The sequence below is a fragment of the Pleurodeles waltl genome, chromosome 4_2, assembly GCF_031143425.1.
Source record: "Pleurodeles waltl isolate 20211129_DDA chromosome 4_2, aPleWal1.hap1.20221129, whole genome shotgun sequence".
Classification (NCBI taxonomy): Eukaryota; Metazoa; Chordata; class Amphibia; order Caudata; family Salamandridae; genus Pleurodeles; species Pleurodeles waltl.
The window spans coordinates 26,927,535-26,948,194 of record NC_090443.1 but is presented as its reverse complement, the minus strand read 5'-3'; the positions used below and the strand labels follow the sequence as shown (position 1 = coordinate 26,948,194).

The window sequence follows — 20,660 nt, the reverse complement described above, 5'->3', positions numbered from 1 at the left end:
CCCTCTGAAGAGCTCTAATGAGAGCGAAACACGTGTCAGGGGTTGCTTTACTCATTCCAGGTTGGCTTGGACGGTATTTGACCAGTCCAAAGCTGTAATACTGTGCCTGGAGTGGTAAATGGCTTTTGTCATTTTACAGCTCGGCAAGGATGACACTATGTCAATCCTATGCTTAAAGATTTTGCTGTACAAATGGCAAAAGACTTTTCACTATCTAGCTCGGCGAGGATAGCACTGTGCTAATCCTATGCTTAAAGACTTTGCTAGATAAGCAGACATTTGAGGTGAGCAAATCTAGAGTGTCGCTGGTGTTGCAGGGTGCTCCTTACTAGAGCAGCTCTCCACCTAAAATTGGGAACTTCCCAGAGTTCTCCTTTGTTTTTTGCATTATATATATATATATATATATATATATATATATATATATATATATATATATATATATATATATATATATACACATACACACACACATTTACCTATAAATGTGAAGTGAGCTGACCTCTCAAACTCAAATTATTACAAGCTGTGAATTTGTGAATCTATTAAAATTAAATTCTACTGGATTATGCTTTGCTAGTTTCTTAGAGTAGTTATCGTGATCAGCGATAACTTGGGCTAAACTTGCACTGCAGAATAGCAACAGACATGAATTTTTGTTTGCCAGCGAATGCGTGTCCTTGAACTGAACTCATGAAAGTTAGTGGTGTCAAGGTTGCGGTTCCCACAATATTTGTGTGTTTGTATGAGGTCTTTTGTGTTTTAAATGCTATTTTGTATGCTGTATTTCATGTGTTTTATGTCCTAAGGTCAAAATTAAGTAATTGAATGGTAGGCTGTATATGCATTTTAAACTATTTGACTCCACAAGTGAATAGAAGACTGCTGCGATTTAAAGTCACTGTTTTATCGTAGGTCAAATCTTGATACTTAGATGTGAGTAAAAATTGAAAAGCTACGTGGAAGTAAAATATGTCTAACAATACACTTTAAAAAAACGCATGACCAAAGTATGTTTTTATCTATCTAGCTCACGCAGTCTGGTCTACAGAAATGCCACTGCTCTTATTTGAGCAGCTTGGAATCCTTGGTTACCTCCTTTATGTGTTATCATCAAAACATAAGGTTGGCACTCAAGTTCTTTATCAGGGTTCTGGCTCCTTCCCTTTGTGGTCAGATGCCTCTGGGCTAAATAAGCTGTCTCTGTGTAGTAACTAACTACATCGCAACTCCTTCTGCTTGCTACTCCAAACTGTTGGGTTCTTCATTCCTGGTGGTACTGCTTTCCAGGGGAAGGTTAGCACATAGCAAAGATAAAATAAGCATGAAACATATAAGCCCAAACTCAAAGGAGACCTGGAGCTATTCTTCGATCTAGCAATACAGAATTACCAAGTATTCATGAATCCAGCAATCAAGGGTCTGCAGAATTTCTTGTACCTAGCCACAAAGAATGCTTATAGCTAGGAAGTCTGAGCGTCAGAGATCCTTTAAGCTAGCTCCCTAGGGTACAAAACGTTTCCATATAGTTAGCAAAGTTTCTTCGTAGACAGCAAGCCATTCATCATGTGCAGTTCAAAATTTCACAGTCCACCTCTAAAACCTATGCTTTCCCTAAAATGTGCCCAGATTTGTCCTACAATTTGCTCACTTCCAAAAACACCCAGTATAAGGTTACCACATGCTGCAGCCTCAGAAACAACCTCTCCCATTTCTGTCTTCTGATTGTGCCACTGATGTTTGGCAGTTACCGTTTATTCCCTGCAGCACTTTACCGGACGCCACCTGGACGACAAAGATGGAGTAATGAGTGATGATGCCTCTGCGCTCATGCAGAGGGAGCTCGCCCAAGGTGACAAGTGCGCTGGATGATGAAAGTGCATGGACAGCCACTGGTGGTCCTCTGGAGGGAACTAAGAGGACAAATGGGGACAAGCATTCAAACTATGTAACTGTACATGCAGAAACCAACCACCACTACCACACCAGGGTGAGTCAATCTCTGAACACTACCATCTGTGAGCCACCCACCATATGGTCCACCACCCTCAAAACAGGAAGTGTATTGAATTGCCTGCACAGCACCACTGAGAGGGCAACAACTTGTTATCCACAAAGGGTAGAGCAAGCCACTGCCTTTCCAAATGCAATGCCGGTACATTAACACAACAACCCATGCACACAGAAAATTCACCCACTGACTGCATGTAGAAAGTTAATGTATAATCACCCAAAGACTGCAACCACTCATCACACAATGCACGACCAAAGCCCATGTAGTATACAACCACTGCTCACAAAGAGCCCACACAAACACTCAGGGGTCCTAACCACTGCCCAGAAACACCCACTTGCTCAACCATTACCCACAATCCAGATAATGCAAGCCATTGCTCTTGTGACTCAGACACTGAAAACCACTACTCTTCCGGTGACAGTGTACACAGCGAGGAAAGTTTTCGTCTCACACAAGACACAAAAAACTCCTGCCTGCAGAGCCAAACTCGAAGCACCCAGAGCTCATCCACCTCTCATACACTAGGCAGTGTCATCCAATATGTGTGTGCAGCCCACACAAAACCACATAGACAAACAACACCCTGCCCACCACAGACAAATTAAGAAACTATTTTCACAAATTCCATCAAATGCTTAGTCTAACCATTCACCTCCTAGAGTTCAAGGAGAACCTCTACCAGAATTCACTGAACTACTGTTCGAACAGAAACTGCCCAACCACTTGCCACACATTACTGACAACGTCCATCTTTCTACCCACACATTAGACAGCGTCCACCTCCTAGCCTTACAACAGCAGCTGTTCACGTAGTGCACAATCACTGCTAAGGCAGCATAAGAAACTGTCCAACTACCAGACACCATTCAATCACTGCATACATAGTTCAAGTGACTCCACAGACCCAACTACTTACAGATACTTTAATCAGCCATCATACCCACGTCTCACCTCCTTCCTGGATGTAGCAAATGCTGGAGTTGAGTTCACCATAGCCATGCAGGTAAAGACCATAAAGTGAAATTTTATATGGCCTACTTGGCTGGAAAAAGTTATCTGCAGAGAGGAGAGGAAAATGAGTACCTAGGCATTGCCAGAAGGGGAAATATAAGTGCCAATCTCCGTAGAGTCAGCACCAAGCATGGAAATCACACTTACAAAAGAGATACTATGTGCATGGTAAAAGTATCAGCTGGAAGCACCCAGAGGGGAAATGCCAGATGGGAAAGGAAAAGCGAGATCTGAGCAGAAGGTTGCTTTTAGGGAAGTGCCAAAAGCATAGTGCTGAAAAAGCAGAGGGCGCAACAGGTCCAGAATGAGGTGCACTGAATGAGCTTTGTGAGCTGAATCTATGTTGGAACCTCAAGCTCAAAATCAAATGTCATTTAATCACTGGCATGCAATACTGTGTCGTTTATCAAGATTTTGTTTAATTAGGAGGCCATTTTTCTTGAGTCTCTTTTTAGTGTGAACGTCCTTGCCCTTTTTTCACGCTTTTCTGTTGCCCTTGAATGAGAAGAATCCACCTCAACAACCCATGTGTGCCCGTTTCCTTATCCACCCGTCCGTACACCCTCCCAGTCTTCTCCCAGTTTTAAATCTCATTTTTATCCCTCTTGTCTTCATTCGCCACTACTCGCTCCTGTTTCCCTTTCTAAAGCATGGTTCTTCACCCACTCCAACCCCTAGAACTACCTCCCAAATACACCCTCTATTTTCCGGCTTCCTGTGTCTATCGTATTTCTTAATATGTCAGTGACATCTCACCCCTTTAATACCAGTGGGTTGTTTCCCACATCAACCCACCAGCAAGGACATAACGGATGGCTCGATAATCATTATTATGGTACATGATTCTTCTAACTCTATGTGCAGTTTCTCATTATGGTACATCAAGAGCTTTTCTTCTAAGTCTTCCATTTAGTGTTATTTCTGTTTTCCTCCACTGCTGTATCAATAAAAGAACTTGTAACTTAAATGATTTAGCCTGGTTGTCTTTCTGTTACCCCTCAGGGATTTTAATTTACTCCTTATTTATATCAGTAAGTGTAAAAACAATTTCTTCTGACACATAAAAAAGTGAGGTTTAACCTGTGGAAAATGTACTCCAGATTGTCATTTCCTCAAGCTTATAAACTAGTTCTTGGAACTCAAAATGAATGTATTCAATGTTGGAACCGGTTGCCGTATAGTCCGCAGGATGGAGTAGCAGAGGGTCCTGTAGTATATAAGACAACTAAGGGACAACTCCCCTTGTTACCCTTTTTCCCCATATAAGTAACATACTTACTAACATGCCTTATTTTGGTAGGAAACTTCTGTGTTTTCCTTATTTAGTCGAATGTTAGTTTTAACATTATTCCACTTCATCTGATCTAATGCAACAAAACCCGAAAATAATTTTTCTTCATTTCAGTCTCCAATTCTTCTACCCCAGTGTTTCAAATGTTAACTTGTATGATTTAGGTGGAGAGTGAGATGCACAGCAGAGTCATGTACAAGTACAATCAGTACTGGAACAGGAGGACATGTACAGGCCATGATTAAGGGGTATTGGCAGGAATGAGCGTGTGTGGAAGCACGCTTCACATATCAGGGCCTGTCTAGATTCCAGGCTTTCACCTGTCCCTCCTTAGATATGCCTCACCTGACAGGAGAACACTGTGGAGCCCAGTTGATGCTGTAAACCTTCTCCACTGAATCCCACTGGAATCACCCTGCACCGCCGACCTCCACTCCAAGAGATATTCCTGCAACTTTTTCTGCTGCTTATCATTCGGTATCCATGAGATATTGAAGGCTGGGCCACTGGTCCTTTGAATCCAGAACTGAGTCGTCGCTGCGAGACCTACAGGGAGCCCAGAAGACATGGTGATGAGGATGTGGTGCAGAGCACAATACAACAAATGTCTGTGGGGGGGTTATCAAAGTGCGTTCATTTTAAGGGTTCGTTATGAGAGGAGGCATAAGTGGGATCCAACATAAGGGGGTATGCTGTAAGAAATCAAATGTACTTAAAGCACCGATTACTTCCTCTGCTTACACTGTAGTACTTATGTGAAAATATAATGTTTGAGTGAAGACTGAAAGATTTTTTTTTTTCTAGAAGGCTTTGGGTAGAGGAATGAGGGTATGTGGTGAAGGTATCACTGAGAAGTCCCTGGCGATCCAGATTTGAAGAAGCATCTAAACACTGCCAAAGTACTGACATCTCAGGTAAGACACAATTTTGGAAAAGAGGTCGGAGACGACGAGTTCCTTAAATCCAGCTTCTCCTGCAAACTGGGAAGCCAGCACTCCATCCGTAATGCAACTTGACCAAGGGAGAACTCATACTTTCTTCCATGACATACCTTAGACAATCAATCATCTGGTAGCTTGTAATATGACCCTCACACACTTATGTAACACAACTCTGCTTCCACATCTGGACTGGCAGTGAGGCAACACGTGCTGGGGCTATACAAAACCTCTAAATATTTTTTTAAAGATTAATAGGGTTTGTTCTGGGTAGCTAGGTAGGCCACCTGGGATTAATTTCCAAATTACTTGATGATGATGTGGTGGAGATGGTCGTTGGGGTGGTGGCGACTAGAGTGGAGGTGTGGTACCAATTGAGGCTCTTTTCAAATTTAAATACAACCTACCAGAACCTAGTTTCCCAGTATTGGCATGAGTACTTATCCTCTACTATACTCGAGGGGGGCAATGTCCCATTAGTCATCCAATGAAAGTCCATGCTCTGCCACTAAAATGGGTCTGTTAGGCTGCAGCTCGTGTTGTAAGAGCCAAAGGAAAATCTAATTACGTCCACTCCATGCTCATTTACCTCCCATGCTCCAGTTCGAAGTGAACATCACCTAGAACGTTGGCTGCATCACCTACTACATCTGAAGTCTTAAAATGGTACCTAGCTGAGAAACTCATCTTGAGGGTGTGGGGAGCATATAACTCGTAGACAAATTCATGAAAGAAAAACCCACAAAACAACTGTCTCCACCACAGCTCCAAGTCTTTGTAACTCACTTCTAACATCCCCTTTCCACTTTGCCTTTCTCCCTGACCTTGCCTCTATCCCTACAAGCCTCAGTAAGGAATTTAATGTTTCAGATTTAAAACAGCATCTCCACATTTGATCCAAATAAGTGGGGGTACTGTGCCCTCCATTTACTGTAATCAGAAGTCAGTGTCCATTTCCAAATGAGATCACCAACTGTTATGATAGTGGACTCATTGAAGGGGATGTGTTTTTCAAAAATAAAACCGATTGCTCCACATTATTAATGTGTTCATTTTTGCTGCTTTTCTCTAATCAAAAACTCTTTTAATCTTCCTTACTTTTAATGTTTTCTAAGCACTTGTCTTACTTGGTATGTTGCATATTTTGTCACCTGACTCTTAAGCAGGAAGTGCCCCATAATAAGTCAGGAAACATAGTCAGAGGCTGACCACAGCAGACAAAGTGCAAAGGAACCAACCACAACATTTTCTGATTTAAATAAAGTAAAAGACAGTGTGCTGGGACTAGAATGTCCCCTGTATTTCTATACAGTTGTGTATCCTTGCCCCGAATGCACAACTGCTTGTGAAACTGGTATGCTGACTTATTTTGGCCCTCTGGTGTAATGTTCCGCTGCTGTGTAAAAACAAGTACCCTCGCGCAGACATTTTGTGTGCAAGTTGAGTACTTGTGTCTACACTGAGCCTGTGACAAAGTTGGTAGAAGGACTGTGTGTGTGCATTAGTCATTGTGGACCCCCAAGGTAGCAGCACGACAAGATGGAGGCTAATCCAGAAAGTGCGTGTGTATTGTCTACATTGAGTGAAAGTGCATCACCAACACTGCTGTGAGGAGGATGAAGAAATTGACTGCTGATTAGTTCTTCCTGAGCCCTATCATTTGGTAGTAACAGAGGCAGAGGACTGATGTTTCAGTTGTTCAAAGTGAGTCTGTTTCTAGGAGAGGTGTGTTCTTTTGTCTGTCTCTGATTACTGCTTCAGGGAAGCTGAAAACAACCACGTGCAGGAAATTCTCATTGTATCCATGTTGTGGGTGCTCCTTTTTGGAGCCAGCCCCAGTGCTCCCCACATTACAGGTCAAGTTATAAAAAGTAAAAATGTGTCTGGAGATCTCTCTCAGTGGCCCTGCATACCTCAACTTCCCCGGACACTCCCTAAATTGAAAGAAATGTTTAAATTATAACATGATTCAGAAAGTGCACAATTAGGGGAGAGCAATAAGACAATCAATCTTTGTAAACACACACTTTTTACATTATTACACAGGCAAATACACCTAGAACAGAGCGACAGTAGTATCACATTTCAATCATGTGTATCTGAAAAGGATGTTCACAAGTGTATTGAAATACAGGGGGTGGAGTCCCAAGTTTCCAAATTCTATTAATCCGGGACTTATATTGTTCCTTTCACGTGTGCTGATAATTTCCTTCCTGGTTAACCAAAGTTTATTTTTTTTAAATCAACACAAAAGTATTGTGAACTCCATAAAAGCTGTCCATTAGAAAACAGTCCTGGATCTGAATCCGTCAGATTAAGTTGTACATCTCTCTTGTTTTTACAAGTTCAGCCAGCCAAAATGTGTTCAACTGGGCTGAAACACTGTTCCTCTTCCACATTGGTAAAATGAGTCATACAGTCCCAATTTTTATACAGATATAATCTCAATAATTAGAGTACTCCCATTTAATGTGGAGAAACAGAAGATCAACTGCAAAAGTTCCAGCAAGCAACACTGATCAAATCATTCATACACTATGGTAAGTGACTTGTAAGTATGATCTCTGGTGCAAAGCAAGACTTCTTGCAGAAGCCTCAGTGCTAATAGTTGTGAGGAGTATCACGTTCCACAAAGGTGGTGTCTGGAGAGCAGCTTGAAAAGAACACCTGAAAGACAACTAACCATAGCCGTTTCTGAAGGTTAAGACAGTGAACCCACATCCCGTCAGGAAACTGTATAAACGTGAGGTCCAAACCACCTCATTTCTTTCCAGTCTTAGTTCATCTTGATCTAGAAGAGCGGGCACAGCAGAATATTTGAAGAGCTGATGTGTCACCGTGGCTGGTGTCTGCCTGACAGCCAGCCTTCCAGAGGTGAGGGAAGATCACATGAAGTCAATACTTTCTGTTGGAGGAACTGAGGTTCTGCCTGAAGAGCCAGATGCAAGCCTACCTGGCTACTGAGAGGGAAGGACTGAGCCTGACCCAGCAGGAGAACAGATTGTCCAAGATGAGAGGCCTGCGTGTGTTCCAGTGAGGGTAACCCTAGTGAGAGCGGATGACCACAGAGAGTGTGCCCAGATAGATCCCATGCTGTGAAAGTATCATCCAGCCTCTCTGTGCAGTTCCTGGGGTAAGCCATGTCAGGTTTATTCCAGGACTGTATCACCTGGCAGCAGGTTTGATCATCTGGTGTTGCCGTTGCGGATAAAGAATACGGAACTGAGTCACCGCTGAGAGGAGAGCATGATCTGCTCCAGAGCTGTCCAGATCCAAGAGAACAACGTCAGGAAATTCGACACGGATGCCTCAAATATATCCACCAAGCACCTACCTATAGCCAACTTCGACAGCTGCTGCTGATAAGCTAAGTACTGCCATAGAAGATTCGCTTCCCCAGGTCCACCTTAGGACACTGTTCAGAACAGCTGTCACACCAGACCTGCATCTAAGAGTCAAAGCCGTATAATAGGGTTGCTGCAGCTGCATCTGTCACTTACCCAGACTGTCAAGAGCATTCTAGCAGGTGAACTGCAGGGTCTAGCCTGCTAGGGTTCATGAGAACAAAGGCACAAATGCCAATTCACCTCACCAACCAGACACTTTTAATCTGGCAATGAACATATGATAAACTTTTGAACTGAGCTGTCTATTGAAACCAGTGAGGGCATTTAAGCTAATTGCACATGCGCCTAACCCTGCCTAGCCTGACAGAACACTGTAGAAGTTGATATCTGGAACCTGGCCCTAACAGGGAAAGGGAATGATTACCAGGAAGGGGGTGAAGCACCCCACGACAGAATGCAGCATTTTGCACCTGTTTGTTGTATTAATTGAGATGTACAGTACTGAATTATGCTGTAAGAATAAAAGTACTTTATTTTCCCACAGCCAAGCACTAAGCTGGAAATACCTTATTATGCCTGTTGGGTGACTGCAGAACTCTGAACACTTGCCTCTAATATTACCTCCCTGAGAAGCATGTGAATACTCACCCTCATTACCCTGAGAGTCAACTGCAGAAAGGCTTGTACTTGGCCCAGTATGCAAAGTCATAATAGGACGGGTCCCAGGACACCAGTGGCAAACAATCTCAACCATCATGGTTGGCGCCCAGTAGTCCCCTTTGGCCCTGTGGTCCCACAAACCCGGGTCTTATGCAGTGCACCTTTGCTGCTCTAAAGAATTACAGCTTGCACTTCCGATGCTCTTCGCTGATGTTGGCTTTATTTTCACAGTTTTAAAGCAATTAATAAAATGGAAGACGGCTGCAGTAAAAAGGACTTTGTACCAAATTATCAAAAAAAGATGATTTTCATCTGGTAAATCTGGTTTAATTAAAAATGTTAAATGATAATTCTCAAGACAGTATTTATTTTCAAAAAGGTGGCTCTCCTGTAATGGTTCCAATCCTCTTCATATAACATTTAGCAATGCTACACACCAAGCAAAGTCCATGCTCCAAAAATACAAAAACTTAAATGAAACCAAATAAAGATCGGAAGGTCTGCCTTAGTCCCGGGTACCCAGGTCAATTTGAGTGCTGTCAAATAAAATGCTTTGGGCCATCGGGAGCCTTTGGTGGGATACTGTGTGGCTAAAGGCATCTACAGAAAATGGATACCAGAGCCAATAAAAGTATTATTTTTCATGCAGAGTAATGCCCTCAAGGTGTCCAACTATGGGGACAGACACCAAAGTCATCTGCCTTTCTTCTCCTCGACTGCTGCATTACAAGATGCAATAGTTTAAGGGTGTTGAGGCCAGATATGTAAATGTTACATGTTGGCCTAGACGGGCACAATGTTTCAATTATACTACCTATGGCTTACCAGTATTGTTTTAACTTCTTTCTGTCAAAAAGGATGTCTTTCTATAGTATTTTCATGTAGTTTAAAAAAAATGTATACAGTCAGCAACTATTAACACATTCTTACTGAAAATGAAGGGCACATTTCCCTACTGCAAGCACTTTAGTGCAACAGTAAAAGGGGCCATGTCTGTGTAGCATTCTAACAGCATGAGCAGCAGTTTAGTATTTACATTAAGGTGAGATGCAATTTTGTATATCCTCGTTTTTCTGGAAATCTGGTAGAGTGGCAGGATTACAATTCTGTATTAATTAATGTTTACTTGTATGCAAGCTGCATTTATATACATTTATAAACACATTCAGTATATTGATTTTTTACCTCCATGACTTGAATTCCTAAGTTTTATTTCATAGTCTTAATGAATATTCAAAAGATTCTCATTAACCATCTACTACCTTCAAATATTCATACACCATCCCCATAATGCAAAATACAATTGAAGCAAAATATAACAAATACACATCAGTGTTTGTTTGTTTTCTATCTTAAACCTGCATTTACCTTTCATGTACTGAAAACTGCTGTCAAGCAAGGATCTCCCAAGAATGGTTCAGAAAATGCCCAACAAAAGGCCTCTGTAGTCAGCAAACTAGCAACCAAAAACATATTTCAGCCTGATAAGTGCACCGTTGCAGCAACATCACATGATGTTGATGCAACATCTTTAAACAGTTGTCTTTTATAGGTTCTTCTCTATTTTGTGAACTGCTTTCAACCCATGAAACAGGAAGTAAGATCAGAAGAAGGAAGTGTTGTTGTTTAAAGATCAAAATGTCAAGCAAATGGTAGCATTATATTTCACTCTTGTTTCCTATAAGGACATACAAGGTTTTACTTGAAGCCTTTTGTCCTTTAATAGATTAATAGACTTCACTTCCTGTCCCCCTTTGATGTTGCTTCCTGTTTCAGGGGGTGACCTCAGTTCACAAGATGAGGGACATTCAAGTAATACAAAAGCTTGCACAAAAGTCAAAAGCAGAGAATATTTCACTATGTTAGACACCTTATTGTTGAAGTAGTAATATATAGTTTGCGCCTATTGGCTCAGATAAGGGAATACTGCTCTCTGCTCTCCCCAAGTACAATATTACCTGCCCTGATCCCCTGCGCCTTTAAATCCACACTTCATAAGCCTTGACCAACAAGAGGTATTGTTTTTTTCACCTTACAATATGCTAGAGGTAACTCTATAATATGCTTTAAAAAACAGTCAAGGCGAATAGAAAGAAGGTGGGGGCTGAATAGAATATCTAGCATGAGGTTTGACCTAGAAAAATTCAGCTTCAAAGGAAAATCTCTTCTCAGTGCAGTCAATGCCTTCTCCCAAGGAGTATCAGCTCAGCAATGTTTTTCCAGATCACATCATATGCTGATGTATAAACACTCTTCTACATTACCAGACTGAAACCTCCATCTCCATCCTTACCTTTCCCAGCATTTAATCTAATGTACCTTTTGTCAGCACCACAATTCCCTCCCAGGTGATAGTGTGCTCTACAAATCTGCATAACATAACATATAGTCATGAGGAAAGGGGCTGTACTCACTTTCTCCCTGGACACAGTCCAATACCTTCAGTATGTGAAGATCTCAGGCACGGTGCATGAGGTGTGGCCGTCCTTTCCTGCGGAGCCAGGCAAGTCCTGTACATTGCCTACGCTCCTCGAAACGGCTCAGGGACATAGACCGATCTACCATCTATATCAGGCCCTGCACGATGATCTCCCGTGTGGGTGCTTCCTGTACAGGTCAAGTGGGAGACCATATTTGAGGAACCCTTACCGCCTAAAGACTGGGTTTAAGTTCAAGAGGAAGTACGCACGGTTAGCTCCAATGGTTGCTCTAAACTATTGCAATATAATTTTATCCAGCCGACCTACCTCACCCTACACACACTACATGCTATATAGGATGCTAGACCAGCGGGCTGACTGCACTGTGGGTCTCAAATGGAGGACTTTCTGCATATGGTGTGGACATGTTCCTCCTAATCCTCCTACCTGCTGGACATATTGACCAGCCTAAATAGGGCATCAGGATGGGATGTGCAGATGGAGGTCCGACAGGTGCTATTGAGACTACATCCTTCTCCTGAGAGGAAAAGATTAAGCAGGAAGCTGGTACTCCATGGGTTGTACTAGTGAAAAGACGCAGAGTCATCACATGGCTCAGTTCAATAACCCCTACATATCTGGCGCAGGCCTCGAAAAATCATATAAATGTTTCTAGACCTGCAGGTCGACTAGCTTGAATAATCTACTTGACCTAACTGTAAAGTACTTGGCCCTTGACGGAAATGGGTCTAAAATTGTGTGATCCAAGGCAAATATTGTATTTTACAGTTGCCTTTTTCTTCATTCTCACATATGAGTGCACCTTCAAATATGTGAGTTCGGCATTTCTGCTGTAAAAAAAAAATCCTCTTTTGTTTGATTAAATATGCTAAGCGTTTGCTCCATGTATAAAGAATCTAGCCCACGTATAGGGTAAAAATAATCCATGCATGACTTGCCTCTTAGATTACTAATAGCTTTGCTATCAGGGCAGGAGAGTTTCTCAGTTTAAATTTAAACACTCACTTTTAATAAATATATTACTATAGCATGATGAGGTAGCCCACTGTCATTTACAGACAGTAAATTTGCAAGAAATGTCCAAAAAACTTCCCACTAACTGGCAGCTTACTGATAAAACTATATAATGTATTAACAATAATCTGTGAAAATTGAGTTTCAGAAAACATTTATCATTTCCACATCACCAAGTAAAGTGTTCTGACTTTTTTTTCATTACAAGTAAAGTGTTCTGACTTTTTTTTCATTCTATTAAAATATTTATTATGGCTATTGTGAATGTAAAGGTATTCAAGATACTTGGACACAGGCATACGGAAAGTGTGAATTGCAAAATTACATGATGATTGATGTAGAATTCTGAGTAATGTACTGTCTGTGATATCCACATAAACGAATAAACTTTTATTTAAAAAACCATAACATATAGTCATGTGTAAAGCACTATGTAGCTCATGTGACTAAGTTAGCGTTAAAGAAATACCACACATATAGAAGTGAATAAACCCACCGCCCACCTTTTCATCCTCTGTGAGGTAGTCCTAAACCCTCCACTCCCAGGAAGTCGGTTTCCTCTGGGATGTGTCCCCCGCCCCAGTCCTCCCTGACCCACCCGGGCGTCTATAAGTACATGGAATATTCTGTACCTGCAGGTTCCAGATATAGATCGGTCGGCTCAGTCTGGCCAAGAGAACTGTTTGCGGCGATACTGGCATTATACATGGTGCCGGGTAGGGTGATGTTACAGCATGGCACTGATCTTACTACATGCCTAGCTTGACTGCTTTCCCAATAGGACAGAATGTAGGAGATGCTGTGGCTCCTTGCAGCACTGGGGTCCAGGGCCTGCAGAAAAGACACAGAATTTAACCACAGTACCCAGAGGTCCAACGACCAGTGTCTCCGGCTTATTCACAAAGGGCACCCCAAATCACTACAGAGTGGGGCAGTTGGCGAAGCTTTGCTACCCTACACCGCAGGGTCTGTTGGGCGAGTTCCCAACTCACAGAAAAGGTACAGCACATAAACAGCAGTGCAGTCTTACCCATCACATGCAACAGCTAGAGTAAACAAGGCAGCACGTGCTTCCCTGTCACACAGAACAAGTAGAGAACCGTCAGTACAGGTTTTTCACACAGACACAAATAGGTGTTGTACCTGGATTACAGTGAAAACCTCACTTACAAACCGCACGGGCATAGAAAGTGCAAGTTTCCACTACATATGGAACAATTAAAGTGCATTCAATTGCTTTGTACACCCATCACAAAGACATCCTTTTAATTATTATTTTAGTATTTGATATTAGATACAAGTATCACTTTACAAACAACATTTTTATTGGAGCCGCAGCGGCTACCATTAAGAGCTGCAGAAGCCATCAGGTGTTATTGAGACCGGATTACAGAGACCTGAATATCGGGAGGCGGGAGTAAGAACAGGTAAATCCGATAGGACACAGTTGGAATTTACTTACTGTCATTATACATTTATTAACAATTTATTTAATTTCACATTTTCATATAGCGCAACTCTACCTAAGTCAGGTGTCAATGTGCATTAAAGACAGAATAACAAGTACAGATGCGGATCACATTACATGAAAAGCAGAGATTTGGACTTTCTTACATTATTGTGAATTATGAACTACACTAGGGGGGAATAGGGAGAGTTTGCAGAATCCAGGAGCGCAACCTGGAGTGTATGTAGGGAAAAAAGATGCAGGATAAGCCAATTTAATTGTCAATCCCATTTCTCTTGCAAAGGAAAGACTTGTATAGTCTGCATCAATTTCATAGACTATTCAGACCTTCCAGACACTATCCCTCAGTTTTCTCTAGAGGTATTGCATCATTCTTTATTTCTTTTTGATTCCTCTTTTATTTGTTATTCCTTTTGATCCAACTAGGACACTTGGCCTTCGTTTCTTAACTTAGGTGCACTAAGGAAAATTGCATTGCCTGATTTATAGCCCCTGCTAACAAGGATGTTGTGTGCAGTGTAGATTACAAACATACACACAGAACATTTTTTGAACAGAAGAGCAGCACATTATTTAGAACATACCAAGATGATTCTGAATTTGATAGACTTCATACTGAATAATAATTATTTTTTATTCAAGAAAGAATGGTTTAAACAAAAACGGGGCGTAGCAATGGGATCAAAATTTTCCCCCTCGTATGCTAACCTATTTATGGGGTGGTTAGAAGAAACATGGTTATGGGGCCCGGGTGCAGCAAGCTGGCATACACATATATTGTACTGGGGACGGTACATTGATGATTGTTTTATGTTATGGACAGGAGATGAATCATCATTACAAGAGTTCTGCAATTATTTGAACACAAATGAGGCGAACATCGAGTTTACATGTAAATACAGTGCGACCCATTTGGAATTTCTCGATGTCGAATTATTTATAGAGGGAGATAAAATTGAAAGTAGATTATATCGTAAACCAACTGCTTGCAATACCTTGCTGCACGCCACTAGTGCCCACCCTCGACATCAGATCGAAGCAATACCATTGGGAGAGATGATAAGAGCGAGGAGGAATTGTAGCAAGACTGAAGAGTTTGGTGAACAAATTAGGGATATGGGACAAAGATTTATAGCTAGAGGCTATTCTGAGACACTCATACATAAATCTTTACAGAAGGTGTGGAAAATACCCCGTAGGCAGACACTGGATCTAGGTAGAAGTCGAAAGAAAGATAATGTAAGGGATCACAAAATTAGAATCATCTTGGACTATATGGAAAATTCTCAAAGATTAGTACAAATCATGAATAAGCATTGGTTCTTATTGAGTCGGGATGAAACATTAAAGAAATTCATAGGCAAAAGACCAGAGGTGATTTATAGAAGAGGAAACACCCTCAATAATATTCTCTGTCCGAGTTATCTGACAGAGGAAACTACAAAGGATTGGCTTACGAAGCGAAATTTGGGCTTCTTTAAGTGTGGATCATGCGCAGTATGTAAATGGGCATGGCAACCAAAAAAGGATTTGGAGGGCATTAGAGGAGAAAAAATACCCATAAGATCACATATTGATTGCAATACAAAATTTGTTATATATATACTCATATGTGCTTGCGACAAAATATATATAGGCAGTACGATACGGCCTTTGAAAGTTAGAATATCGGAACACTGTAGGGCAATTAAACAAGGGGATGAACGGTATCCCATAGCATCTCATATGAAAACATGTACAGCACAGGATGTTCATAAAATGTTTAAATTCATAGGTTTTGATTATTGTGAAATAAACCCACGGGGGTAATAGGGAGTTAGAATTACGGAGAAGAGAATCGAAATGGATCATGAGACTGGGAGCAGTAGAATGTGGTTTGAACACAGATTATGAGTTGGAATATTTTTTAGGTGATAGATAGTTTAATTGAGAGCAGGGTCTAGGTTTCATTTCAAAAAATTGTGTAGATATATATGAGATTTGTCCTCTAGAATATAATACATTAATTTAATTATACTACATTTGCTCTATAATAATCTAGTCCGTTTTAAAAGAGTAGTATATATTTATCTAGACATAATGTATTTATAGTATAAGAGTGGAACATAGTGAAATACATGAGACACAAGGTATATATTAGCTCTTATTATATGGAGTAAGATACATGCAATTAAATTTATAGGGAAGTTTGATAATATACTATTTCTGCATTTTACTTATTAGTTTTTTCAAAAAAATGGTGAAAGCGGCATATATATTACTGCTGGAGTAGATTGGAACATTATAGCTGCAGTTGACAACATCGGGGAAATGTTATTGTGATAACAGAAATATTGAAAAGAAGTCCGTCATTAGTTTCTACCATCCCGGAAACGGTGATGGGAATGTTTGAAGTCCGTCCTCCATTTCCATCTTAAGGAAAGACGTATAAATGGCTGGAGGTTACGGAGCCTCGGTTTCTAACACTGGAGCCGAACAGGACGGCAAAACAATAGCGTACTCGCTTACGTTAATATATTTATCAGGTAAGAATAGAATACTAGGACTATGAATATAACTTTTAGGTTATATTATGGGTGATTTTGGATTTAAGGACAAGGATTTATCAAATATTGCATTCTTCATATAATTTTATAGGGATACAAAGAAGATTATAATTAACGACTGGAGCTACTAAAAAGAAAATAAAGAAAATGTAGGCATACTGGGTGAGTGGTATATATATATACATTGCAGTAATGTATATTTTTTAGATTATACTTAAAAAGAAATGTTTGCTGAAGAGTTATAATATTTTACATGTGTTTAAAATAGGATATAAGAAACAAACAAATAAGCTATAAAGGATACTATGGTGTATAGATAACAATCAAGGTTACTCTGAAGGTATGATTACTTTAAATATAGCTTGAGAAACTTGGCTAAGTTTGGGGAGCATCCTCTATGAACACACTACAAAATAGGGTGACCTGTGCATGAGATGTACACTTCTGTCTGTCTTGTGATGTAAAGGATATGCATGCACACTTTGGATAACTAGTCACAGTTTTTCACACATGGTAGTTGGATTTGTAAATGTGGAGTAGTAATGCTAAACCTGTTACAATCAAGTAATAGATATATACATATATTTCCACTGCCAAGCATGTAATTTTGCCACAATGCAACTAATCGAATAGTTTATGGAATATACAATATATGTAATGTATAACATTATGTGCACAATGTTATTATAGGAGGTCCTGACGAAATCCAGGGGTACTCCCCGGATGAAACACGTGTTGACAAAGGGACAAAGGAGGAAGTTGCTGGACTGAATGGTAACTTTGGAACAAATTACATAAGACAACACAATTTGACTAAGGGATAAAGGAGGAAGTTGCTGGACTAAATTGATAACTCCGAAATTAATCATATAGGAAACTCAATTTGGACTTGTAGATACTATTTTTGGACTGTGGAGATAATACAAATATTTTGGACTGATTTGTGTGGAACCTATATTGGAAGAAGATTTGATTGGAGATTGGACTGCAAAACAATTTGATTTTTGTTTCTGTATATATTAGATGTGCAATATGATCTGAATACATCATTGAAACTTGAATGGTTTTTGTGTTACTGTTACGTGTGCAAATATATCTATTTTCATTGTTGACAACATGATGTTGTCTTTTTGGGGGATGTAGAGGGTTTGACCCCAATCATTTGCACCGTATGATATTGTGAATTATAAATATCACAGAGTTGGAGTGGGACGCGCTTATCACTCACTACTTACCCTCTCTTTTGATGTATACCTGTGGAGTGGGCTGCTCCTTACTCTAGAAATAGAATAAATAATTTTTGGGTATCTCTAATTTCAAAATGGAGGAGAGATTAAAAGAAGCAGAAGAATTATTTAAGAATTTAGATAAAGGGGCCACGGTACGACAAGCTGTGGGCAGTGGGAATCAGAGGATGAAAGAAGGACTTAGAGACAAATTTATTAGGTTGGAAAAACTAAAAAGAAATGAAATGTCTAGATGGTGGGATGCAATAACATTGAAGCAATATAGAAAGTTGGACAGAATACCAAGGGGTTTACGCTCACATTTATTTCCTACATATGACGATCTAGAGATTGATTTACTGAAAAGATGGGAAGAAGAATTAAAGATGAATTCAATGAAGTTGATGGACATTCTGATAGAGAATGCAGAAAGAAAGGTTGGGAAACTACAATTAGAGATAGATGTACTAGAAAAGGACATAAGAGAAATGGGGCTGAAAGAAGCTACGGATAAGAATTATACTATCTTGAATGATGTGATTATGAAATTTCAAGACGAGATTAAACAGAGGAAAGCTAGGAAACTGAGGAGAGATGAATTGGATTATGTAAACGGGAGAGTTTTTACGTTCTCGCGGAAATATGATCATTTGATCAAAAGTGGGACAGCCATAGGGGAATCCAATATTTCTACGGAATCTCCATCTACATCTAGGAGTAGCTCAGCTACAAATATTAGTGATACAGGATCAAGTGACCCACAGGTGGAAATAAGTTCACAAGGAGTAGGTTTTTTACAAGAATTAAAGAGAATAAAACAGGGGAATTGGGAATTAAATCAAAGAAGGAATCGAGCAGGAAGACCAGAAGAGGCAAAAGAGGAGGAAAAAAGCGAAATATACTCATGAATGAAAACAAGGTCACGGGACAAAAAGATCTTGAATCATGTACAATGGTTGAGAATAATGTAGTGAATTTGTCAAATAAAGAGTTATCTTCAGATATGATATCGTTGCTAAATAAGGGTCTTGGTTTCTGTCCATCATCTAAGGGTGATATTTGCAATTCTAAAATAGACCTGTATAAATTTATAAGGAAACTAAAACTTAAGAAATATTTTCATTTAAGAAGGAGAGATGAGGATGCAACCCAACAAGTTGAATCGGTATTGGGTGGTTTATCCATCCAGGACATTTATGATACGGTGACATTAATGTCAATTACAGATTATGAGGAATATCCAATTACTGTTGCTAGTGTTTTACAAGATTTAGACCTAGCATCAAATAGACATATCACAAGTGGTCTTAAACAAAGATCCACTTGGGTACCTAGATCCCTGATAGATGGGAATTTAGAAACCTTTTTCAAAATGGTATGGACTGATCTCAATAAAGAGGCGAGGAGGAAAACGATCTTGAGAAAACCAAACCTTACCAGTCGAGAATATATTGCATTAAAAGCTCTTAGAACAGATAAAGATATAGTTATAAAAAGAGGGGATAAAGGTGGAAATATAGTGGTGATGAACCGCAAGGAATATGAGCAAGAAATGTATACGCAACTAAATGATACAAATTGTTATGAGAAGGTGGTACAAAATCCTACTATGACTTTAACTAGGGAAATCAATGACATGTTAAAAAATTATAGGGATAAAGAGCTATTGGATGAAGATGAGTTTCTATATCTAAGGGTACATCGTCCAAAGTATCCATGTCTATATACCCTACCGAAGATACATAAACAGTCACTCTTCCCGCCTGGAAGACCGATTGTTTCTGGTATGGGGGGTCCTACGGAGAGACTCTCAGAGTTCGTGGACATATTTTTACAACCATATGTTTGTAATTTACCATCTTTTATTAAAGATACCAGACACATACTCAGTATATTATCGGACATACAGTGGGAACCGGGTATGTTTATGGTCACTCTTGATGTAGTAGCACTATACACCTCCATACAGCATGATTTTGGAGTGAAGGCAGTAGAACATTTTTTGAACAGAAGAGCAGCACATTATTTAGAACATACCAAGATGATTCTGAATTTGATAGACTTCATACTGAATAATAATTATTTTTTATTCAAGAAAGAATGGTTTAAACAAAAACGGGGCGTAGCAATGAGATCTAAATTTTCCCCCTCGTATGCTAACCTATTTATGGGGTGGTTAGAAGAAACATGGTTATGGGGCCCGGGTGCAGCAAGCTGGCATACACATATATTGTACTGGGGACGGTACATTGATGATTGTTTTATGTTATGGACAGGAGATGAATCATCATTACAAGAGTTCTGCAATTATTTGAACACAAATGAGGCGAACATCGAGTTTACATGTAAATACAGTGCGACCCATTTGGAATTTCTCGATGTCGAATTATTTATAGAGGGAGATAAAATTGAAAGTAGATTATATCGTAAACCAACTGCTTGCAATACCTTGCTGCACGCCACTAGTGCCCACCCTCGACATCAGATCGAAGCAATACCATTGGGAGAGATGATAAGAGCGAGGAGGAATTGTAGCAAGACTGAAGAGTTTGGTGAACAAATTAGGGATATGGGACAAAGATTTATAGCTAGAGGCTATTCTGAGACACTCATACATAAATCTTTACAGAAGGTGTGGAAAATACCCCTTAGGCAGACACTGGATCTAGGTAGAAGTCGAAAGAAAGATAATGTAAGGGAT

The 20,660-nt window shown here is 40.0% G+C and overlaps 1 protein-coding gene across 1 annotated transcript in view; it reads right to left on the bottom strand.

The window, feature by feature from the left end:
• IL27RA (interleukin 27 receptor subunit alpha) overlaps positions 1-20,660 on the bottom strand; it is a 182,028-nt gene that overhangs the window by 39,390 nt on the left and 121,978 nt on the right. Inside the window, exons 12-15 of the mRNA XM_069233137.1 lie at positions 13,352-13,550; positions 4,665-4,865; positions 2,969-3,073; positions 1,752-1,913 (exon numbers count right to left, since the gene is read on the bottom strand). Coding sequence (XP_069089238.1) covers positions 1,752-1,913; positions 2,969-3,073; positions 4,665-4,865; positions 13,352-13,550 — 667 coding nt within the window. The remainder of the gene's footprint in view (positions 1-1,751; positions 1,914-2,968; positions 3,074-4,664; positions 4,866-13,351; positions 13,551-20,660) is intronic.